Consider the following 21,155-nt stretch of genomic DNA (forward strand, 5'->3'; position numbering starts at 1 on the left):
TGGGTCAGCATGTAGAAAGCCCTTTAGAATAAGTCAGATGCACAAAAGTTTGTAACTGTTAAGACTTTTAACTCTGCTCCTAAATAAGAGCCCTTTAGTGAGTCAGTGACATTTTAGAAATGTATGATGAGAAGTTCAGATACTACTGTACAACATGAAAAAGCTCATGATATGACAGATTCAACATGAATACAACCAGTGGATCACATTGCAGGTTGTGGATCAATTATTTCGCTCGATCTAGAAAAACAAAAACATTTTTTTGTTTTTGTGTGCTTCTAATAAGCAAGACAACCAAAAACAAAACAAAACACAAGTCTCACTTCTGTTTTGTTAGCTTTGTTTCTCTGCTGAATGCATGTGCAGTCAGCATCATATTTTTACCTTCTGGGAGCAGGAAGATTCAAAGAATAAGTTTCAATGGTTTTAAAATTGATAAAGTACATTTTAAAGAACTTCAAAAAATTAGGAAACGTAGTGCCAGAATTGGTGTTCTTCGATACATTTTTAGTGTTTTTTTAGTGATTCTAGGTGCACCATTCTGAACAAGCTATGACAACACAAGTCTATTGACCGTAAGACCAGAGAAAAGGGCATTACTATAGACAAGTTAGGATGATGCAAATCCACGGATGATGGTTTCAGCATCAAGCAATGCTAAAATAGGTCATAATCAATCAGTATTGCTGAGAGGAAAAATGCTGTCTTGGTAATAGCCAATATATTAGACTGAAATATCAGACCAATCAAAAATCACTCCAAAAAAATCACTCTGCAAAAAAAGGGAGCTTGTTTTAAAAGATTAAAATTGTTGATAAAAAAAAACAGGTTGACTATTTTTCTGTAATTGTCTAGTATTTTCTTTTTATGTTCTTCATATATACATATTTGTATCATTTATAATTGACTTGTATGTGCTGCTATTGTTTACAGGAATGTTTGTATATTGTCCTTTTGTTAATACAAAAATTCAATTTTAAAATATTTTTGATAATAAAATTCAAAATGTTACATTACTGTTTATTATTATTACTGGAATTAATTTACGTATGTTTCTAACCGCGTGATCAATGTACATCCATTATTCCTCCTCTCCTCCTTTGAGCTCTGTTCTGGTCTTCACCAGCTCCTGAAAAGAAATCTGGCTCTTTAGCAGCTGCTTTGTCTGCTGTTTGTTCCTGGTCAGGTAGTGCACAGTGAGTGTAGCAGAGCCTTGAGCAGCTACCTGCTGCTAATGGAAAAAGGTTGATGAGAGCAGTGAGAGTGAGCCAAAACAGTAAAAGTATGGGCCGTAAAACCAAAATGAATGAAATTAGAATATTTAGCCCCCCCACCAACCACATAGTCCCATAATGGCATATAAAATAAATTCACATGGAATAAAACTAGGAAGCAGTTGAAATAGCAGCTTTAGCCTACATCTGGAGAGTTGCAACTGCAGGTGGAGCTGCAACAACTTTACTGTACCACATCTTCTGCTATGGTCCCTGATAGTCACATGGTCTTTATGAATTCTAGTTCTTCCGTTCAGCCTGCTGTAACCTGATAACAGAGGTCACGCTGTCACGCCCAGGCAGGAAACGGCTGTTTATTCGACTGTGCGGGTCGAAATGCACAGACTTGCTCTGACTTCCTCATTGCAGCTTGTCTGATGTGAGCAGCTGAGGCTTGAACGATGTCTACTCTTCTGCTGGCCGTAGGTGTTGTTGTAGGAGTTGCTTACGTTTTCCATCATGTTGTTGTGCAGGGAAAGCGGTGCACAAGCAAAGCAAAGCTGCACGGGAAAACTGTGATTGTGACCGGTAAGAATGCTTCATTGATTCCTGAGGGGAAACTGGGTCACCTGAAAGTGCCTCTACTGTAGAACAGGGAATAAAATGCAATATGAATTATGTAAATGTAAACATGGAAACTATGTAAAGTATGTGTATTATGCTAGAATAAATAGCAACTGTCTATATAGAAACATGTCTGTTGTGCAACCTTCCACATTAAGTATCAAAGCAAGTCTTTTGGAGACTGCTGTGTGTCATCAGGGTGGCAGAAACTTTTTTCATATTCAATGGATGCATGCACCACATCACAACAAATTCTGAGTTCAGAATTAGCTTTTATAGCTTCCCAGTCAACTTCAGAGGCAGTAAATCTGTGACTGAACCACTGCTGCAAGGCTTAAAAAAATAGAAAATTTGTAAGTGCAATAACCGTAGTTTGGGTTGGAGTAAAGTATCAGGTCAGTGTATTAAGGAGTCATTAAAGTCCTTATATCCTTGACAACTTGTGCTCTAATATTTAAAGTTTGGCAATCTGCAGATCCATGAGTGACAAAAGTACTAAAGTAAATATTAAATACATACAATATGTTGACTTGCACATTAAACATGCATTGCTTATTTTCCCCGTCCAGGTAGCAACACAGGCATTGGGAAGACTACGGCCATAGACCTGGCTAAAAGAGGAGCCAGAGTGATTCTTGCCTGTCGCAGCAAGCAGAGAGGAGAGGCTGCTCTTAAGGAAGTCAGGAGTGTGAGTAGAGTTCACGCTGTGTTGCTTCGATCAAGATTAACTGACTTGTTCCCATTTCCAAAGTAAGAGAAGGTTCTTTGTCCTAAATGCCTTACTGAGGAGCCTGTGGCCACCTCGTGACATGTGGAGGCGTGTAGCTGCTTATGATCATGCTGTGAGGATGTTATTGTGTGTATGAAGTTTATACATACATGTTATCATGAATGTGCCCATGTCAGTTTCCATCAAAGAATGTCGAGGTAAAGTGATATCTATGTCACTCTGTGTGCTGGTCCATGCTAATAAAACACTGTTGCAAAGCACTTTTGCACTGTTGCACTTTTGGAAATATTCTTGATATTCACGTTGCCACACAGAGACATTCATTTAAAAAAAAGCTCACAGTGCTTCTTCATTTTATATTGAACTACTCATTCAGCTGAAATATGCCCCACAGGTGAGTGGCAGTAATGAGGTGGTGTTCATGCAGTTGGATCTGGGGAGTCTCAAGTCTGTTCGCAGCTTTGCTGAAACCTTCCTGAAATCTGAACCCAGACTGGACATCCTCATCAACAATGCAGGTGAGAGGATTCATCGCAGCTTAATGTTGTTTGCTGGTCATTTGAAGTTGGAAAAGACGTTGCTTTATTAGCTGGGTCATTTTTACAGAGACGTCCCCGTGTGTTGGTCAGCCTTCACTGTACTTGTGCAACAGCTTTCTTTTGGAAACTAACATAATTAACGTTAGTTGGCCACAGCCAGATTCGAAATTTGATTTAAATTCTATCACACTGTTGCAATCATGAGCAAAACATTGGCCTTTAGTTTGCAGAATTGTTTTAAAATTCATTTGAAATCCACAAATGAATTCATTAAAATTACTACATTGATCCAAGGAATAATAGCATGCTCTGCCTGTACCTTTTCCATCATTAGCTTAACTGAATATTACTTTAACCTGTTTTTCACCACAATGCTCTCTGGGGTTTGTATTTGAAGTCTAGTCATACTTAAAAAAAACCTTGTCAAGACTATTTTGAATTGTTTTCTATTGCCCCTTTCAAGGATAATTCTGTTTGTTCACAGTTTATTTTTTTCTAGCCATCATTTAAATTTATATTGGTTACTAATATTTCCTCACAAAGCTAACTGCTGTGATCTAGTAACAATTCATGCTAAAAAAGTTTGGCATGAAAACACAAGCAGGGTTTGTTTCTCGACCAGTCAGACTTTGCATATTCCGAGATCTTGAATGACTTTAATTTGTGCAATTGTTTGAAATGAAGCCAGAGCTTCAGAAATAAGACCCAACTTAAACTGAAATGGTCCTTCAACTGAGTTTACAAGTCATAGCTGCCATTTTGATGAGGATCTTAGTTTTTGGCTGGACCACAGCAAGGTGGGGCCAACCCTATAAAGGTGACGGCCTGACCTTGACTCAGCGATGAAGCACCATTGGTCACGGTCGAGTGTTGGAGTTTCCCCACCATTGCTCTTTCAAAATGAATAGGCATAAGCAGTCCTCAATAATGTGTCAAGATGCTTTTAAGCTTTGTTTATGTCTGAGGGACATCGTGGCGTGGGCATTCGCAGATGGTGTACAAGCATATTCAGAGGCACTTATGCTCAACGCACTATCCATTGCAGTGTTCTCAGAAACCTCAGAGGGTGTACAAACCCTCTGAAGAGGCACAAAGTCAGTGAGCAGAACCAGCAGAACGCCACCCACCAAATATGGATCAAAATCCTTGACAGTTTGCACAGAAGTTTGTACAGCATTCTTTGCACAGTATTGTTTTCACTCTCTAAATAAATGCACACCGAGTCAAATTTAAACACACAGCGCAACGACTTGCAGGGCAGAGGACACTGCATAAACAAAGAGGCATAAACAAAGCTTTACAGCAAACAGTCCTCAACTGCATCCTCAGGGAGACACTGACCACACGTGATCCAGACATAAAGTAGGTTATGACGTAGTATTGTGTTCATGTGTGCTAGAGAATAGGCAAGGTACGCTCGACTGCATCAAGGAATCATTATGCTCTCCTAAAGATGTAAGGTGGCTTCAAGCCTTGCTTGTTTTGATATCATCATGTCTGGAAACAGGATTAAGGTTTGTCCATGTTTTTATCACAGGCATTTACCTGCAGGGTCGCACAGAGGACGGGCTGGGGATGATGTTTGGCGTCAACCACATTGGCCACTTCCTGTTAACCAACCTGTTGCTGGACCGTCTGAAGGAGTGTGGACCGAGCAGGGTGGTCAATGTGTCGTCCATGGCGCATAACTTTGGAAAAATTGATTTTGACTGCCTGAACACACACAAAGCATTGGGACTGGGAACCTCGTTCATGGAGACTCTCCAGGTCTACTCTGATAGCAAGCTGTGCAATGTCCTCTTCACCCATGAGTTGGCCAAAAGTCTGCAGGGAACTAAGGTCACCTGCTATAGCCTCCATCCAGGTTAGCAATCAGAGTATGTCACCATTTAACTCATACAAACAAATGGGCAGGCGATAAATCCATAAATCCAACCAGAAGCAGGCAGGAATCAAAAGTCCTAATAGTCAGACAGGCAGGCAGGTACAGATGTCTGGGTTCAAGGTAACGGATTTAAAAGGAATGGCAAGAAACAATAACAGAGCAACACTGGACGATCTGGCAAGGAGTGAATGGAAGAGAGCCGCTGCTTTTCTCATTCTCTATCTTGTGCCTCCTTGTCTCCTCTGTCCTCCTTCCTGTGACCCAGAAATCAATCTCAGCATGTCATCTTGAAGGATGTCTCAATTCCTAAAATGCATGGAATGAGGAGAGAGGAGGCTTGTTGGAGCAATGAGGGAGGTTGCACAGATGTATCCTCTTTTTACTATCAGTGATGTATAATGACACACAGCTGGAACATGGCGGGAGCAGGACTCCTTCCTTTGTTCCTTTTGTGTTTAAGTTCAATTAGTTACTTAAAATGGTGAAATGCGCCATCAAGCTTGACTTGATGGCGCAAACTTGATATACTGATTTATCATTAAATGTAGGCTAGACCCAGTTCAACTGCTATAATCATGACGTGACGTTTATAAGTGCAAACAGCTGCACTTTCACATCATGCTATGTTTAAATTGGATTAAAGGTAAATATATAAGTTGTCATGAACACAATGTTCGTCTGACAGATCATAAAATTCAGCAGTAGGCTATAACAGATGATGCAGCTGGAGGGTACTACCACAGCTGGAGACTCAGAGGCACCAACAGAATGGGAACACTACTGAACCGCACAGAGAGACAGAACTGACCCCAGAAGAGAGAGCAGTGTTTAAGAACCAGGCAATACCCCACCACCAGCCATGAGGATGAAAACTGTGCTCAGACTGAACACAGTCGATCCACGGATGGGACTGTGTGTGTGTGTGTGTGTGAAATAACAGGTTATTTTTTTTACAATTGCTGCTAAAAAAACACTCTATTTCATGTGTTTGCAGGAGCTATCAACTCTGAGCTGCAAAGGAACACTAGCGCAGTAATGCGAATGCTCCTGAAGCCCCTGACTGCTTTTTTCTTCAAAAACACTGTCCAGGGAGCCCAGACCACTCTGCACTGTGCCCTCCAGGAGGGACTCGAACCTCTCAATGGACGCTACTTCTCCAACTGCACTGTGAGAGAAGTTTATGCTAAAGCCAAGGACGACGCTGCAGCAAAGAAGCTGTGGGAGCTCAGTGAGAGACTGTGTGGTCTTGCATAAAATGCTTGCCATCCTGATATTGGGTTGCCATTGTTTATATTAAATATCGTTTGATGCATGACACATTTTGGTTTGGCAAGCCCTTCACCGCCACTCTCCTAATTTAACAAAGAAAAGAGCTAGTCTAGAAGACAGACTATCTTGGAGTTAACAAAGTAGTTACAGCACTGTTTAAACTGGCTATTTTTTATATTACACAAATAAGATCTGTAACTTACATGTAAGGTAATGTACATAATTACCTTACATGTTACATGTAAGGTAATTATGTAACAGCTTGTAAGAGATTATAAAGATGAAATAAATCCACAGAATTATTCATGCATTGTATATCTTGAATTATTGATGCAAAGTATAAATAATCAAGCTACTATTGGTGCATGAGATTTTTTTACAGGCCCTTCAACTAAAAATTATGGATTTCATTTTCACGATCAGTTGTATCTATAAAATGCCAAATCGCACTGAAAGTTATCTCATGACATTTCCCATGTAGAGCAGGTCTAAACCATACTCTCTAATGTACAGAGACATGACAATTCTCTCATGATCAAGTGCTTGCTGATGGAAGCTAGGAAATACCTCAAGCAGGGCTGCACAGTGGCTTGGTGGGTAGCAGTGTTGCCTCACAGCTAGAAGATCCCCGTCCCAGTAAGGACACCTGGGATCTTTCTGTGTGGAGTTTGCATGTTCTCCCTGTGCAGCGTGGGTTTTCACCGGGTTCTCCGGCTTCCTCCCACAGTCCAAAAACATGCTTAACTGATGATTCTAAATTGTCCGTAGGTGTGAATGAGAGGTGTGCTTGGTTGTCTGTCTCTATGTGTAGCCCTGTGATAGGCTGGCGACCTGCCCAGGGTGTCCCCTGCCTTCACCCAAATTGGCTCCAGCCCCCCAGTGACCCTGCAGAGGATTAAGCGGTGTATAGATAATGGATGGATGGAAACCTCAAGCAGAATCAGGCTCTGGGTAGGACTCCATCTATGTTGACTGGATGCTTTAAGACAGAGCGAGAGAGAGAGAGACAGAGAGAGAGAGATGCACAGCAATGACAGTCATGACTAACAGCTATAATAATAATAGAAATATGTGTAATAATCAAATGATAGTATCCATATAGTGGTATAATGGTATGTGTATGATAGTATATGTATCTATTAGTATGTGATAGTTCATGTTTATAATAGCAATAATATGTATATAATAATAACAGAAATACAACTAATAATAGTAATAGTAGCAGTGAGTATCGAGCAGAACCACGACTGTACATGCAACCATGATCAACAATCCTGGCCTCAGCCACGATCCATGGAAACCTGCAACACAAAAAGGCACAAACACTCCAGGGAAGAAGTCAAGTTAGTAACATGCAAATGGAGAGGAAGAGGGGGGAGAGAGGTGCTGAAAAGTTTTCAGTCTACTCTTAAAGGTGGAGAGAGTGTCTGTCCCCTGGACAAGAACCACTTTTTTGTTTGTTCCTACATGAACAAACCGTCTGCAGACAGGACGATTTTCTGGTTTCACTGGATTAGAGTGTGTGTGGTGTGTTGATAGAAGGTGTGACATCAGGTGTTACACCGCTCTGAATTTAACAAAGTAAGAACAGAATGTGATGGCAGACACACCCACACCTCTCCTGGGGTTGCTGTTGCTTTCTTTTCAAACGACAGTTGTGTCTCACATGTGTCTCTTCTTATGCAAGACTGGATCACCAACTGGACAAAGCTGGTGTGAATGCCCCTCTCACATTGTTCATGGCTTCTGGTGTGTGTTTTACCTGTTTGTGTGGGGGGCAGTGTGATAGAAGGTAGAGGTGGAGAGGTCTGACTCAGCTTCTCCTGAGTGCAGTATAAGCGGGCTGGATTGTTCAGTTCAATTCAATTTTATTTATGTAGCACCAAATCACAACCGAAGGTGTCTCAGGACACTTTCCATTTAGAGCAGGTACAGACCAAACTCTTTATCTACAGAGACCCAACAGTTCCCTCATGAACAAGCACTTGGTGACAGTGGCGAGGAAAAACTTCCTTTTAGGAGGCAGAAACCTCAAGCAGAACCAGGTTCTGGGTGGGGGCCATCTGCTTCGACCGGACGGGTGAGAGAGAGAGAGAGAGAGAGACAGAGAGGTTCGGGGATGGACAGAAACAGTATTGGCAGCTCTAACAGATTTATAGGTGGCAGGAGTCTTCAGGGGCTACTAAACAATGAAAATGTTGAGCATTGAGCCGGTTAGTTGTTCAACATCAGTGGAACATTGAGGAGCCCATGAAGATGTAACATTAAAACATTTGTAACTCCCTGGCAGTGAGTAGACAGCATCTTAAAAAACTAAGAACAAAGAAGGAACTGTGATGATGTTATGTAGCTCTTATTTTTGCTTCTAAAAGGACTCTTTATGTTCTATAAGTGAATTTGTTCTGGCCCCACTGAGGCAGAGGCAGACACCAGTCCAGATTTTTTTTTAATGGAAAGGCTGGCAAAAAAGGCACAGATGGTGGCGGCAGAAGACTGGCTGGCTGGGAGCTGGAACAGCTGAACGCCGGGTAAAACACTGGAGCAATGGCAGCAAGGCACATGCTGGAAAAAACACAAGAAGACACTGGTGATTTCTCAGGAGAAAGAACACTCAGCAAAAAACTCATCCGTACGCTGGAAACAACAGGAACGTTTGACTCTACCGAACAGGACGGAATTATCTGGCACAGGAGTGGAGTCATGGCCGGGTTTATATGGAGAGGCTGATTGGTGGGAATTGAGACCAGGTGTGCCTCTTCTGCCGAAGAGAGAGTGGGTGCATCTCATTTCTCTTAATTGTTGTGTCCTTGCTCTTCAGTCCTCGCTTGAACTGGAGTACTTCTGGTCTGCCATCTTGCCGGCAGTCCCAAAGGGCATATTGCAGCTCAGAGGAGCGAGGAAGGATCCATGAGCAAGGATACATGAGTGCATCCTTCCCGGAAGTCTCAACTGAACGGTATGAAGACTCCGCCCCCACAGCTGGCACATTTGAACGAGGTGGTGGAGAAACTGCGCTAGTGTTAGTATCCTGCAATGAATGACTGTAATTGAGACGAGTGAGCCATCTCAAGGCACACCCACAGAGCCTAACTGAACGTTACGTTCTCCAAAGAGCGATAATACAAGAACATGAGGAACATGAGGATCCATCATGTTTCAATTAAATTTATTTCATCCACAACCTGTTTAGTTATGTTATAAATCTCACTAACAGCAGCCTCCGAGCATGTGTGGAACAGACGATATTTGATCATATAGTATGGTATTTATCAAACTTTAAATGTCAGAAACTGTGACGCTATGTTTCCAGAACTGTCACTGATATATAAGCCAAACACATCGGCCTCTCTTGTTCTGCGTCATCTGAGTGAAATAAAGTGTTTCATGGTTTGTAGGTTTCTCTTCACTGACAGCTCTGAAATGTGTCTCATTGAACAGGGACAGAAGACACAGCGAGGCTGATAAAGTTCAGGTCAGAAAATGACCACCTGTTCATCAGGGAGAGGCGTCCAGCCAAGAATGAACTCATTAATTCTCATGGGGGGTGGTGGGGGTGTGAATATAAAGGTAAACGCAGCAGATCCAGCTGTGTCACGTCATCAGAAACAGACGCTGCTTCATGTGATGCTTCAGAGGAACGGTCTCAATTCTCCTGAAACATATTTCCTTGTTTCTTCTCTCCTTGCGTGGTTTCCTTGCATCTCTCCATGCATCCCTGGTCAAAGGGACTAAGACCCAAGGAAAAGACGCAAGTGAGGGAAACGTGGGATGTACCCAGTGAGTGCCACAACCAGCTATGCCTCCTGCCGCACACACACACCCTGCATGGAGAGAAAAGAAAAAACAGAACAGAGAGAACCAGAAAAGCCAAAACAAACTAAACACAAAACCCAGCCCACAACAAAGAGCACTGAAAGAACATATCTAAACAGCTTGTGGATGAAATCAGGATCAAGGAGCGAGGAAACGACAATTAAGAGAAATGAGATGCACCCACAGCGTGATGCCAAGGCCACAGAGTGTGTACACCATACAACCCTGTTTGCAAGTCATTTCAGCTTGTTTTCCAACTGTCATTCATCCACACTGAAATGCCTCAACAGTCAAAAACTGGACAGAGACCACTGAGGTGAAATAGACTGTACAGAACGATAGCAACAGCTTAATTGTTTCATTGGTAGGAGTGTAAGGCACCTATCTGTTGTATATATTGTGTTCATCCGTGCACTCCTACACATGAAGATCTATCTACAGTGTCTAAAGACAGTGGTGCAAAATATCAGTTTGCTTCTGTTTGTCAAAGAGCCTTTCCATTGATTTCTTATGAATTCCTGCTGCCTTGTATATCATTGTAAAAGGCAACTGAATGTCAGCATTGACCACCATTACTTTGGAAATTGGAATATGTAGCCAACTAAGGTACTAGAGAATATCAGTCCCAGTAAGTTCACATGTAGAACTTGTTTGGATGTTTTATTCAGATAAGACTTTACACTTGTTTCATCAGTAAGTGACTAACTCGTAACGATTGTCTTTCATTTGCACTGTGCAACAAAATCTATGACAAATCTGCTAGAGAGAACTTTAAAATAGTTAATTAGTTAATTAAAAGCACATTTTATGCAAAAACTGTGTTACGTGATAAACACAGAAGCCATGGTCACAATCAGCTGGCAAGTCATGACCTGAGTTACAGTAAGCCAACGCAGATAAAGTTGCTTTGTTATCTGTCAAGCTCATCAGAATGCTTTTCTGTAGGACTCCAGTTCAGGCAGGCCAGACATTCTCCTCTATGATCTCTGAACATGAACCTCAGCTAAGGTTATTTCTTCAACTCTGAACGGGACTGTTCCCTTGTACTTTTATGAAAAGCTTTGCTCAAGACAAGCAAGTGTAATTAAGGCTATGGTAACAGTTTGGCTCTTAAACTAGTTCTAAATCTGGTATGAAAGCTTCTACTCAGTGAAAAACCTTTTCTATTTAGCATGGAACTCAATCAGAAATTAAATTCAACCAAGTGTACAACATCCAAATGAAGCATGAATGGACTGTGGAGCAGATCTGCTCCTGTCCTCTCCCTGCCACTCAACACCTCACCTGATAAGATAATAGACCAGTTGGTCTTGATGGTTGAGCCAGAATGACTAAGCAACTTTATTATTGTAGTGTTTGCAAGAGGAGCTGTGTACAGTCATTGTAAATATAATCAGATCTCCCAGTTTATGTCCTGCATGTGTGTAATAGTTCAAGTTCATTCTATATAAATCAGTACGTTCAATTCATTCATAAATCCGTAAGTCAGTTCTCAGATCTTCTGGAATACTGGACAGTCTTAGGTGGTTTGCAGATTGAACAGGTGCCATCCTCTAAATACCTTTGCCTTGGGTAAATGATGAACTATACTTTTGTATAATTTTGTATCATTTATAACATGTTTCAAAATAAAAGAATAAGCTCTCAAGACATAAAAAACGCTTTCCTTGTACAGTCAAGAATCAATAAGTTGATTCAAGGTTCCTGTCAGTACTGGGATAATGTCAGAAATTTGAATGAAGCACCACTTACGCCTTAATCGTTAAATGGTTATATCATTGTACTATTAACTTAGTGACAGGATTAATAAATCTGTAGCAGATATGCTGGCTCTCACACATGCATTGTTTACTGTATTTAGTATTATTTAGTAACTTGCTTGAAAACATAACATCACTTCTACTTGTAGTGTTTCAAATTGCAGGTTCCCAATCAAAATCTTACAGTTCAGCTAAAAAGATACAAGTGGAATAACCGTACACTACAGGAGGACATGAAGCTGGACTTTTAAACCACATTTTATTAAGTGCTCTTTTTTTACGTTGTGTTTTAACTGGAACGCTGTACTGTACGTATTAATTATTGCCTTTATTATCTTTTTGCACTTACTGTTTTAATTGTGTGCAATCCACTGCTTTTGTTGTACCCAGGGGACCCACACAGAACAGCAGCAACTCTCTTTGGACATTCCTGCATGAATAAAAGTCAAAGTCCATGAAATTACCTTTGTTTTAGCCTCCTGCAGAAAATGTGCAGGGACCACTGAGTGTGTCACAAAACATTCCAACAAAAAGCCTATAAATTGAACCTATAAATGGCTTTTTTCACCAAAATCTGGGCTGCTCCAACCAGTACCACTGTTTATCCCCCACCCACATCACCTCCTCAGTGCATGCATGACTGCAAGAGGCGCTTACACATCCATCTATGCCATAGCACTACTCCCCACTCTCACTCTCTCTCTCTCACACACACACACACACTATTCTTCAGCACACATTCAGTGCATACATTACTACATACTCACACTTGCTCTCTCCCCATGTCATGTGCTAATAAACTGCTCCATACATAGAAAACTACTAGAACTAAACTATCTACACCATCTTCCTTTCATGGTTTCCTTTCTGTGTTACTGTGCTGATGACAGTCGTGGCTGGAGATGATGTGTTTTTTGGTTGTACATCTGTCCCCATCTCGTGAACATGACATCTCAGAAACACCCTAAGGAAGTTTCTTTAAATTTGACACAAATGCTTACTTGGACTCAAGGATCCACTGATTAGATTTTGGTGGTCAAATGTCAAGGTCACTGTGAACTCATGTCCGGCCTATTCTCCTGAACGGGATATCTCAGAATTTCATTACAACTGCAACAAGGATGAACTGATTACAATTTGGTTGCTAATTATGACAAAAATTCACACAAATGTCTCAGAGGACAAAATGATGAAGTGATTACTTTTCAGATCCAGGTCAACGTCACTGTGACATCATGATATTCTGCAAAAACACTTTTCTGTTCATTGTTCAACACCATAACTCAGCATTAGAATTGTGACCAGATTTTACATTTGGTCAGATACTGAATTGGTGACATTAATCTTTGGTCTCCACCTTGAAACTGTGCTGATTGTAGAGATCTTCTGTGCTGCCGGGTTGAAGAAGTGTGCAAAACATCCACTTTTTACACTTTGTTGCTTCTCTGCAGCAACATTCATATTTAAAGCATTGTAGTCACCACAAGCTCATTGGTTCTGCTGATGTTGAGCTTCAGGTGATTGTTATTGCACCATGTGATGAAGCTCTCTATCAGTCCTCTGTGCTGCTCTGGAAAAACAGTCTCTAAGTGAAGACACCATGTTTCCCACTGAACATTATTCACTGGATTCATACATGTTAATATAGTGATAACTTGCATTTAGCCAAAAAATACAGTTAATATTTTTTATTATGTCTTCAGTACATGAGTCTGGACAACCATGGATATAAACTGCAAATTCGGGTATTACAGGCAGCAGGCAATAGCAGTTTGAAAAAAAAAAGCAACAGGAATGGAGAAATACAAAATAAAGGCTGACTATATATATATATATGTACATTTTATATAAAGGACTACATAAAAGAAACAAATATGTAAAAAATATATATTACCACAAAGAACTATAAGAAAAAAATACCATAAAAATATACTGGCCAAAAATTCTATAGAATTACACAGTTTTTACACAAATTGCACTTGAGTAGAAACAGCACATGGTGGGTACGAATAAAGTAAGTACAGCATTTATGCTATTGCACAGTAACACACACACACACACACACATATCCAAACTGCGCACTTCCAGAAATGACGACTATGGACAAAGAGAGAGTATCTTATAATAAAGACTACATGCTGCTTGGGCTGGACTTTTTCACAATACGTATTTCACTCTTTAATAAATATATGGCGACATCTGCCGACTTAGTGACGGTCAACCGGGAAACCCAGCCGGATGTTGCTTAATGTGTTGGCGTTTGATTGTCCTTCAAAGCAAACTCTTAATGATATTAGTAAAATTATTGTGTAATTCTGAATTAGATCATCATGCCACTTTTAAAAACCAGACCTGTGTTATATTATGTTTAAAAAAATAAATGTGATACTTTCATCTCAACAAAGAGTAAACAATTGTTTTCTTCTGCAAAGCTTTTATTTTGACAGTCTCGATCGGAAACATCCGTTCATTCTCTCCTACTTGACGTCACTGGGGCAGGCTGAACGCAGCGATGTCGGCGCTGCTCTGCGTCGTGGCGGCAGCAGTTGGCTTTTATGTGCTCGTGTATTACCGTGTGTTCAGAGGAGGGAGCTGCTCACGGTCAGTGACGCTGAAGGGGAAGACGGCTGTTGTTACAGGTACCGAGCCTCACCTGTCTGCTCCGGCTCACATGTTAGCTCCGTTCAAACTGTGCGTTCATCTTCATGTAACGTTGCGGTTGACGTAAGGGCGGGGCGTTTGTCTTTCCGGAAACACCCCCTCCCCTGTCGATCTGTGTCACAGCTGTACTGAATCACCTGTCCCCAGTTTACAGTATTACACACTGTGGCACGGACAGGTATGTAGACATGTGCAGTCAGACGAGGCAGCAGAAACACAGCTGGTGCGTCACAGTGAACTGTGCATATGGCTTCACTATAAAACAACTCCAAACTCTCTCCACTTCATATTTCTCCCACTACCTGTAAAGAAATGTCAAATCACTGCCTTATACAGAGTGACAGCCCGCATACATGTCACACCTGGGAATTTCTAAATATAAAGATTTAGAAAATTACAAATCCTCAGCAAACCACGTTTTTTTTTTTTTTTTTTTTTTTTTTTGCCTAAAATATGCACTTTCCAAGGTTGTTGTTTCAATAGTTTGCTCATTTCTGAACATACTGACTTGTGTCTTGGACTATACAATTCAAGGGTGTAATTTCATTGACATCAAACCAGTTTATGTGTCTTGGACATCCTCTAACAGCTTTCATAGCTGTTGGTTTGTCCAAAAGATGTCACATGCTTTCAGACCACCCCAGATCACTGTGAGAACACAACCCCCCCTGCACTGGAAACAGTACTGCCAAGTCTCTACTGATGGACACATGTCTGCCGTCGCACATTCTAATCCGGCACATCGCCCAACCCTACTGGAACCAGTACAAAAAGTAAAAGTATTCTTATCAGAGAAATACAGTACTTTATCATTAGGATCATTAAACAGAAATCAGTAATGATACAGAATTTAGCAAAGCATTTTAATTTAAATAATTAACACAGAATTAACACAATTAATTGAACAGTATCCTAAAGAAACTCCACACATTCAGGACCAATGAGGTCTAAGCATTCATAATCCATCCCTGATTATGTCTTGTGTTGGGAGTTATTTTCCAGGTTATTTTGGTTTTGGGTCGTGGAAGCTGTATTCCTGTTTATGCCTGTTGCAGCCTCTTTTACTCAAGCACTTATTAGGTGAGTGCAGGCGAGTGCCCTAAGACCTTAGGGGCGCATTTGGATTGGGCTGTTGGGTCCTGGCATTCATGGGGATGTTACTTTGACCTGCACCACCCACCTAAACATCTTTAATTACCCCCCATCGGCCTCCACCAGCAGGGCTATGCCCCCCGCCACAGGTGCTCTTACTGTTGTGGCTAATCGGTGTATGTAAAGTAAACAACACCATGAAATGTGTGGAGTCCAGGACTCACTTATCACTTCTGTCAGTTACAATAAGTCTACATAGTTCTTTAGTTTTAATTCATCTCCAGTCTCTTCTTCCACCAAAGTACAGTGTGCTTTGAAACACAGAGCTTTCTGAAATGACTTGCTGCTTATGTAATCTCTGTACCAAATGTATGAGAATGATTCGTTGAGGCTCTAATCTTTAGTTTTGCAACCTGTGTACTGGCAGGCGACATTAACTTAACCTTTGAATGACAGTCAGGTATCATTGAGGTCGTCACAGCCCTTTGTTGTCAGGCTTTTGTTGCTTTTAATATATGTGAATCGTTTCCCTGTAAAGGAAGCAACACTGGCATTGGCAAGGCCACGGCTCTGGATCTGGCAAGGAGAGGAGCCAGGGTGATCCTGGCCTGCCGCAACAAGGAGAAAGCTGAGGCCGCTGCTTATGACATCCGCAGAGTAAGTAGTAAGAGAGACTACTTCAAAGGAGACCCACTCCATCGTGCTCTACTCCATGAAGAGCACAGAGAATTTCAATTCACATGTCAGTAGTTAGTGTTTAATAATAATCAAAAAAATGTGACTATGACTGATTTTTGGCGTCACGATTTGATTGAAAATGTAATATTTTTGTAGAAAACCATCCCAGAACCACGCCTTAGTTAACACACAATGAGAGTTGCCCATAGCCTCTGCACACTAGTAATAATGTGGAAATAAGGGGCTGTGATGATCAGGATGGACAGGTGTGGAGGTGTCTCTGCATGTTGTCCACACTGTCAACACCACCCAGACTGCAGGAAACATCATTCTCAGTATTTTCAAATGCAAAAAAAAAAAAATCATCAAGTTTTCCTTTTTCTTTTCATCAGTGTTGTTCAGTTCTACTTGATGCGTGTGTGTCTTACAACCAGACTGACCCAGCATTACTGCCCCTCAGGAGAGTGGGAGCAGTCAGGTGCTGTTCATGCAGCTGGATCTGTCAAGTTTCAAGTCTGTTCGGAACTTTGCTGAGAACTTCCTGAAGACCGAACCCAGACTGGACATTCTCATCAACAATGCAGGTGAGGATGTCAGAAACACAGAGGAACCTTTCAATGATACGTTATTTGTTGTTTTTTATTTTTCATTTTGCATAAAAACAAAATGAAATGTACAGTTAAAGGAAACAAAGTCAGTTACTTTTGACTTCACTGCAGTGCTGTGGAATGGAAGTTCACTAAGTGATTGAACCACTGTGTGTTTGAGGCGTGATGAGTCCAGGACACACTGAGGACGGCTTCGGCCTGGCGTTTGGGGTAAACCACCTGGGCCACTTTCTGCTCACCAACCTTCTCCTGGAGCGACTGCAGCAGTGCGGTCCCAGTCGAGTGGTCACCGTGGCTGCGCTTCTGCACCGCTTTGGCACCATTGACTTCCCTCTGCTGGCTTCCAAGAAGGATTTAGTGTCTGATCAGTCTACCTGGCACAGCTTTCAAGCCTACTGCAACAGCAAGCTGTGTAATGTGCTCTTCACTAGGGAGCTGGCCAACAGGCTGGAGGGCACCAGTGTCACCTGCTACAGCCTCCACCCAGGTCAGAGCTCACTGTACCTTTCATATAGGTTGTTGTGTGGCATAATATATCCTCTGGCAGCTATTTTGAGGTCAAGAACAAGCTGGAAAGCATTTTCATTTTCACTCGCACCTTCTGTTTAACAGTTTCAAGTCAGTTGCACCTATGACCACACCCCTGTAAAATCAGTAGATTCACTGTAATGAAAAGGTGGGGTTTTGGTTTTCCACGCTCAAATCTTTTGGTTCTACCAAAAAACGAATTAAGAGGAAATAATTTAAATGTAATACACTGAAATATTGCCTTTTAAATATCATTTTAGATATATTAAATTCATCTACTATTTAATGAAAGGGCATGTTTTCTTTTCAAAACAGTGTCATGAGTCACCTGCAGAGATATTCATGAACTAGGATTAGCCAAAAACAGACAACATGTTAAATGTGGACACAGCAATCAACAGAAAATCAAAAGAAAATGACAAAATGTACCTGGAAGTCTTTGCTGAGTTCCTCTTTAGATTCTCTTCAAGCAGCGGATGATGGCATCTCGTCTACCTTTCACATATTGCTGTTTGAACAGACAGAAACAACATAACTGGAAACTCACTCATGCATATAAACTGAGCACAAATGATCCCACGCAGAAAACACTGGTTGTTTTCTAATGTCTGAAGTGGTTTTGGTGTGTTCAGGTTCATTGCAGGGTCAGGGACAATACAAAACTACTTACAAACATTTAAAGTAGCACATTAAATAAAAGGTGATACTTTCAGTATAATCACTGAAATAGTAACTTCTTGTAGGATCTAAACAGGGTAATATTTAGAGGGCCAAAGAATCGTTTTTATCAGTGTACAAGTGATGAACCTCGCTCCGTCCTCGCTGTGAACCACTGAGCCTCAATCATGATGCTATCACCTGTTACCAATCAACCTGTTTACCTGTGGAATGATCCAAACAGGTGTTTTTGGAGCGTTCCACATCTTTCCCAGTCTTTAGTTGCTCTTGTCCCAACTGTTTCAAACATGTTGCTGCATCAAATTCAGAATAAGCAGATATTTACAGAAATCAATGAAGCTGATGAGATCAAACATTAAATAAGTTGTCTTTGTACAGTTTTCAATTGAGTGTGTGTCAACAAGGATTAGAAAACTATCACATTCTGTTTTATTGATGTTTTACACAGCGTCCCTGCAACTTTTTTCGAATTGAGGCTGTCTCTGTTAGCAATATTTGCCATTTCTTTGCATTTTGACTTCAAAACTCACCATCACTACATCTACAACTGAAAAGCATCCGGCAGTATCTGATGATGATGATATGTCAGTTTCTCAGCGCTTCTCTGTTGTATGTTTATTACCACACTAAGATTTTTTCTTTTTTAAATTCTTTTTTGTGCCATTTTTCAAATGCTTGCCCCAAAGACAAAGGAGTACACACCTTTTTTGGAATTAATCACATGAGCTTCACAAGGTGCAGCATTGGCTGGCTCACTTATTCCACCTTAGGAGACATTGCCACAGCATGTGCCATACATCGTAACATGGACCCAAATAATCAGTGATGAAACTTGTTGCCAACTATTTTAATAATAATTGATTTTAGTTGATTTTTTTCAGATTAGCAGGCTTAATTATGTTACAATAGAGCAGTATCTGTGCAGCTTCAGCTGAAACTGAAACAATGAGCCAAGCTGTGTGTATAGAAAACATGGAGCACTTCAGCTAAACGTATGTGTTTGAATCATTTCTTTTTCCAGGAGTCATCCACACAGAACTGTGTCGCAGCATGAGTCTGTGGCAGCAGCTCCTCATGATGCCCTTTGCCAAGCTCTTCTTCCTGGACCCTGAGGGGGGGTCCCAGACCACCCTGTACTGTGCTCTGCAGGAGGGCATCGAGCCTCTCAGTGGACGGTACTTCTCTAACTGTGAACTGCAACAAGTGGGAGCCAAAGGACGAGATGATGCCCTGGCAAAGAAGCTGTGGGAAGTGAGTGAGAGGTTAACAAGTTTATCTTAAGAGACTGAATCCTAATCTAGTAGCTCTGAGGGCTGTTTGACTGCTCTGTGCCTTATTAGAGACCTCAACAGGTCTCCAGTGTTAATGTCTTATTGTTGGTCAAAGGTGAAATCTTCAGTCAGACAGTGAGGACCAAAAAAAAAAAAACAAAAACCACAGCCATCAGCAAATTGAAATAAAGTACTGAAGACTAACGGTCGTTGCTGTATAGCTCCTATTTGTCATTACATCTAGTTTTGCTATAACTTATTATGTTCTGGCTATGTGATTGTATTGTTTACATTTCACTTTGCTGAATATCCCTTTTATTTGTTGCTGTGAGCAGTTGTTCTTGACCGTTTTGTCTCATCTTAATACTTCATTCACGGTTCTGATTATGTGGCTTGTATCACTGCAGTTAACAACATAGCCTGAAACCTCAGCGCTAACAGAGACTTCATGATACCAGTTAACCAGGATCACCAATGTTAGTTTTAGTGTTCAGGTAGTGGATCTTTTGAATAATGACAGAGTGTAAAGCATTTAGTTATTTCTATCTTTTGCAGAACCTTGCACTTGTTCTGCTGTTTATCAAACGGCAGTTTTCCACAAAGCTATGTCATGATTGCACTTGTGGTTATACCATATTTTCTTCTTGAACTACATTTGGGAATGCTCTTCAACATTGGCCTGACTGTCTTGATTTCGACTTGCTTAAGCTAGCACAGGTATGATTCATATGATAATCTGCAGCAGGTACAAATGTTGATCCAAGTAAGAGAATGAATACAACGTTTAAGATTAGGTATGTTGGCAGAGTCATCATGGAGCCTGTGTAACTGTGTAACCCAACCTCATTATTCACATACCTGATATATGTGTTTGCGGTCTTTCACTGTGAGCAGCCACACAAGGCGAAATGTTGCTCTGTGTCATGCTATTGCACAGGTGGTGGTGTACGATACCATACTAACATGAGGCAGTGCCCTCCAACGATGGTGCTACAAGATACAAGATATTCCTAATTTCATCTGTCTGCAAACCATGCCACATCTCTTGAGGAGCGGTTTAAACCATAACTAAAGGGAAATAAATCTAAACCTGGATGATGCAACAGATCTAATGTGATTTTGCACTGTCTGGATCTCTGTTTCCTCACAGGACAGCCTGCTGAGACAAGTTTGGTCAAAAGTACAAATAAAAAAAACTGAAATCCACACAAAACCTCAACATGGATTTTCTTGATAAATCCACTCATCATGGTAGTTTCATTGAAATGAACTGCTTTATGCCTTAAACTTCCTCATTTTGAAATGATTTCAGTGTCCATCCCAGAACCTCTCTCTCTCTCGTATTGTAGTAGTTGTCAGATGTCTACTCTGACTAACCAGAGCAGTAGAACTGCGTAATGTTTTACATACGATGATAAGAACTACTTCAACCACAGTGAGATGGATCTTTAAAAAGTAGTACTTAGGCTTTGCCCTGCATCTTGGATACACAAGTAAGTATGTATGTCTAACTCTTATGTACTAATTTAATTAGAATCTGTTACAGCGAATGAGTTGGTAATTAAATGGTGGGATGTTTTGAAAAGAGACAACACAGCAGAGACAAAACAAACACCACAAAAAAAGGGCAAAGCCAACTGCACACCGAAGCCCAAAAGACTCCATCCAGATTCACTCAGAGGTGAGTGTCATGCTCGCTTCCATTGAAAATAAACTTACTGGAAATGATGTCCAATACAAGACATACAGATACAGGAAATGACTCTTATACCCTGTTTACACCTTAACATGCATGTTGGAAGATC

General features: G+C 41.0%; 2 protein-coding genes across 3 annotated transcripts; both read left to right on the top strand.

Moving 5' to 3' along the window:
• Nucleotides 1-1,610: 1,610 nt before the first annotated feature.
• LOC121608750 (dehydrogenase/reductase SDR family member 13-like) lies at nucleotides 1,611-6,567 on the top strand. 2 transcript variants are annotated; one of them, XR_006006974.1, is made up of 6 exons: nucleotides 1,611-1,802; nucleotides 2,408-2,526; nucleotides 2,963-3,086; nucleotides 4,645-4,971; nucleotides 5,987-6,471; nucleotides 6,508-6,567. XR_006006974.1 is itself a non-coding variant. In XM_041940081.1 (5 exons), exons 1-5 carry the CDS (start codon nucleotides 1,676-1,678, stop codon nucleotides 6,244-6,246), a joined length of 957 nt encoding a protein of 318 aa, XP_041796015.1. In that variant the 5' UTR covers nucleotides 1,611-1,675; the 3' UTR covers nucleotides 6,247-6,567. The 2 variants fall into 2 exon arrangements, 1 of the variants encoding a protein (XP_041796015.1); XM_041940081.1 differs by having other exon boundaries at nucleotides 5,987-6,567.
• A 7,771-nt stretch (nucleotides 6,568-14,338) lies between these two features.
• Nucleotides 14,339-20,541, top strand: LOC121608819 (dehydrogenase/reductase SDR family member 13-like). Its single transcript, XM_041940203.1, has 5 exons — nucleotides 14,339-14,473; nucleotides 16,126-16,244; nucleotides 16,726-16,849; nucleotides 17,034-17,360; nucleotides 19,101-20,541. Exons 1-5 carry the CDS (start codon nucleotides 14,347-14,349, stop codon nucleotides 19,358-19,360), a joined length of 957 nt encoding a protein of 318 aa, XP_041796137.1. The 5' UTR covers nucleotides 14,339-14,346; the 3' UTR covers nucleotides 19,361-20,541.
• Nucleotides 20,542-21,155: the final 614 nt, after the last annotated feature.

Source organism: Chelmon rostratus, chromosome 7 (genome assembly GCF_017976325.1).
Source record: "Chelmon rostratus isolate fCheRos1 chromosome 7, fCheRos1.pri, whole genome shotgun sequence".
Classification (NCBI taxonomy): domain Eukaryota; kingdom Metazoa; phylum Chordata; class Actinopteri; order Chaetodontiformes; family Chaetodontidae; genus Chelmon; species Chelmon rostratus.

Coding starts and splice junctions, on each gene's coding strand:
- LOC121608750 (XM_041940081.1), top strand. CDS start 1,676: ATGTCTACTCTTCTGCTGGCCGTAGGTGTTGTTGTAGGAGTTGCTTAC. Junction 1,803..2,407: donor GAAAACTGTGATTGTGACCG/GTAAGAATGCTT, acceptor TTCCCCGTCCAG/GTAGCAACACAGGCATTGGG. Junction 2,527..2,962: donor CTCTTAAGGAAGTCAGGAGT/GTGAGTAGAGTT, acceptor TATGCCCCACAG/GTGAGTGGCAGTAATGAGGT.
- LOC121608819 (XM_041940203.1), top strand. CDS start 14,347: ATGTCGGCGCTGCTCTGCGTCGTGGCGGCAGCAGTTGGCTTTTATGTG. Junction 16,850..17,033: donor CATTCTCATCAACAATGCAG/GTGAGGATGTCA, acceptor TGTGTGTTTGAG/GCGTGATGAGTCCAGGACAC. Junction 17,361..19,100: donor CTGCTACAGCCTCCACCCAG/GTCAGAGCTCAC, acceptor TTCTTTTTCCAG/GAGTCATCCACACAGAACTG.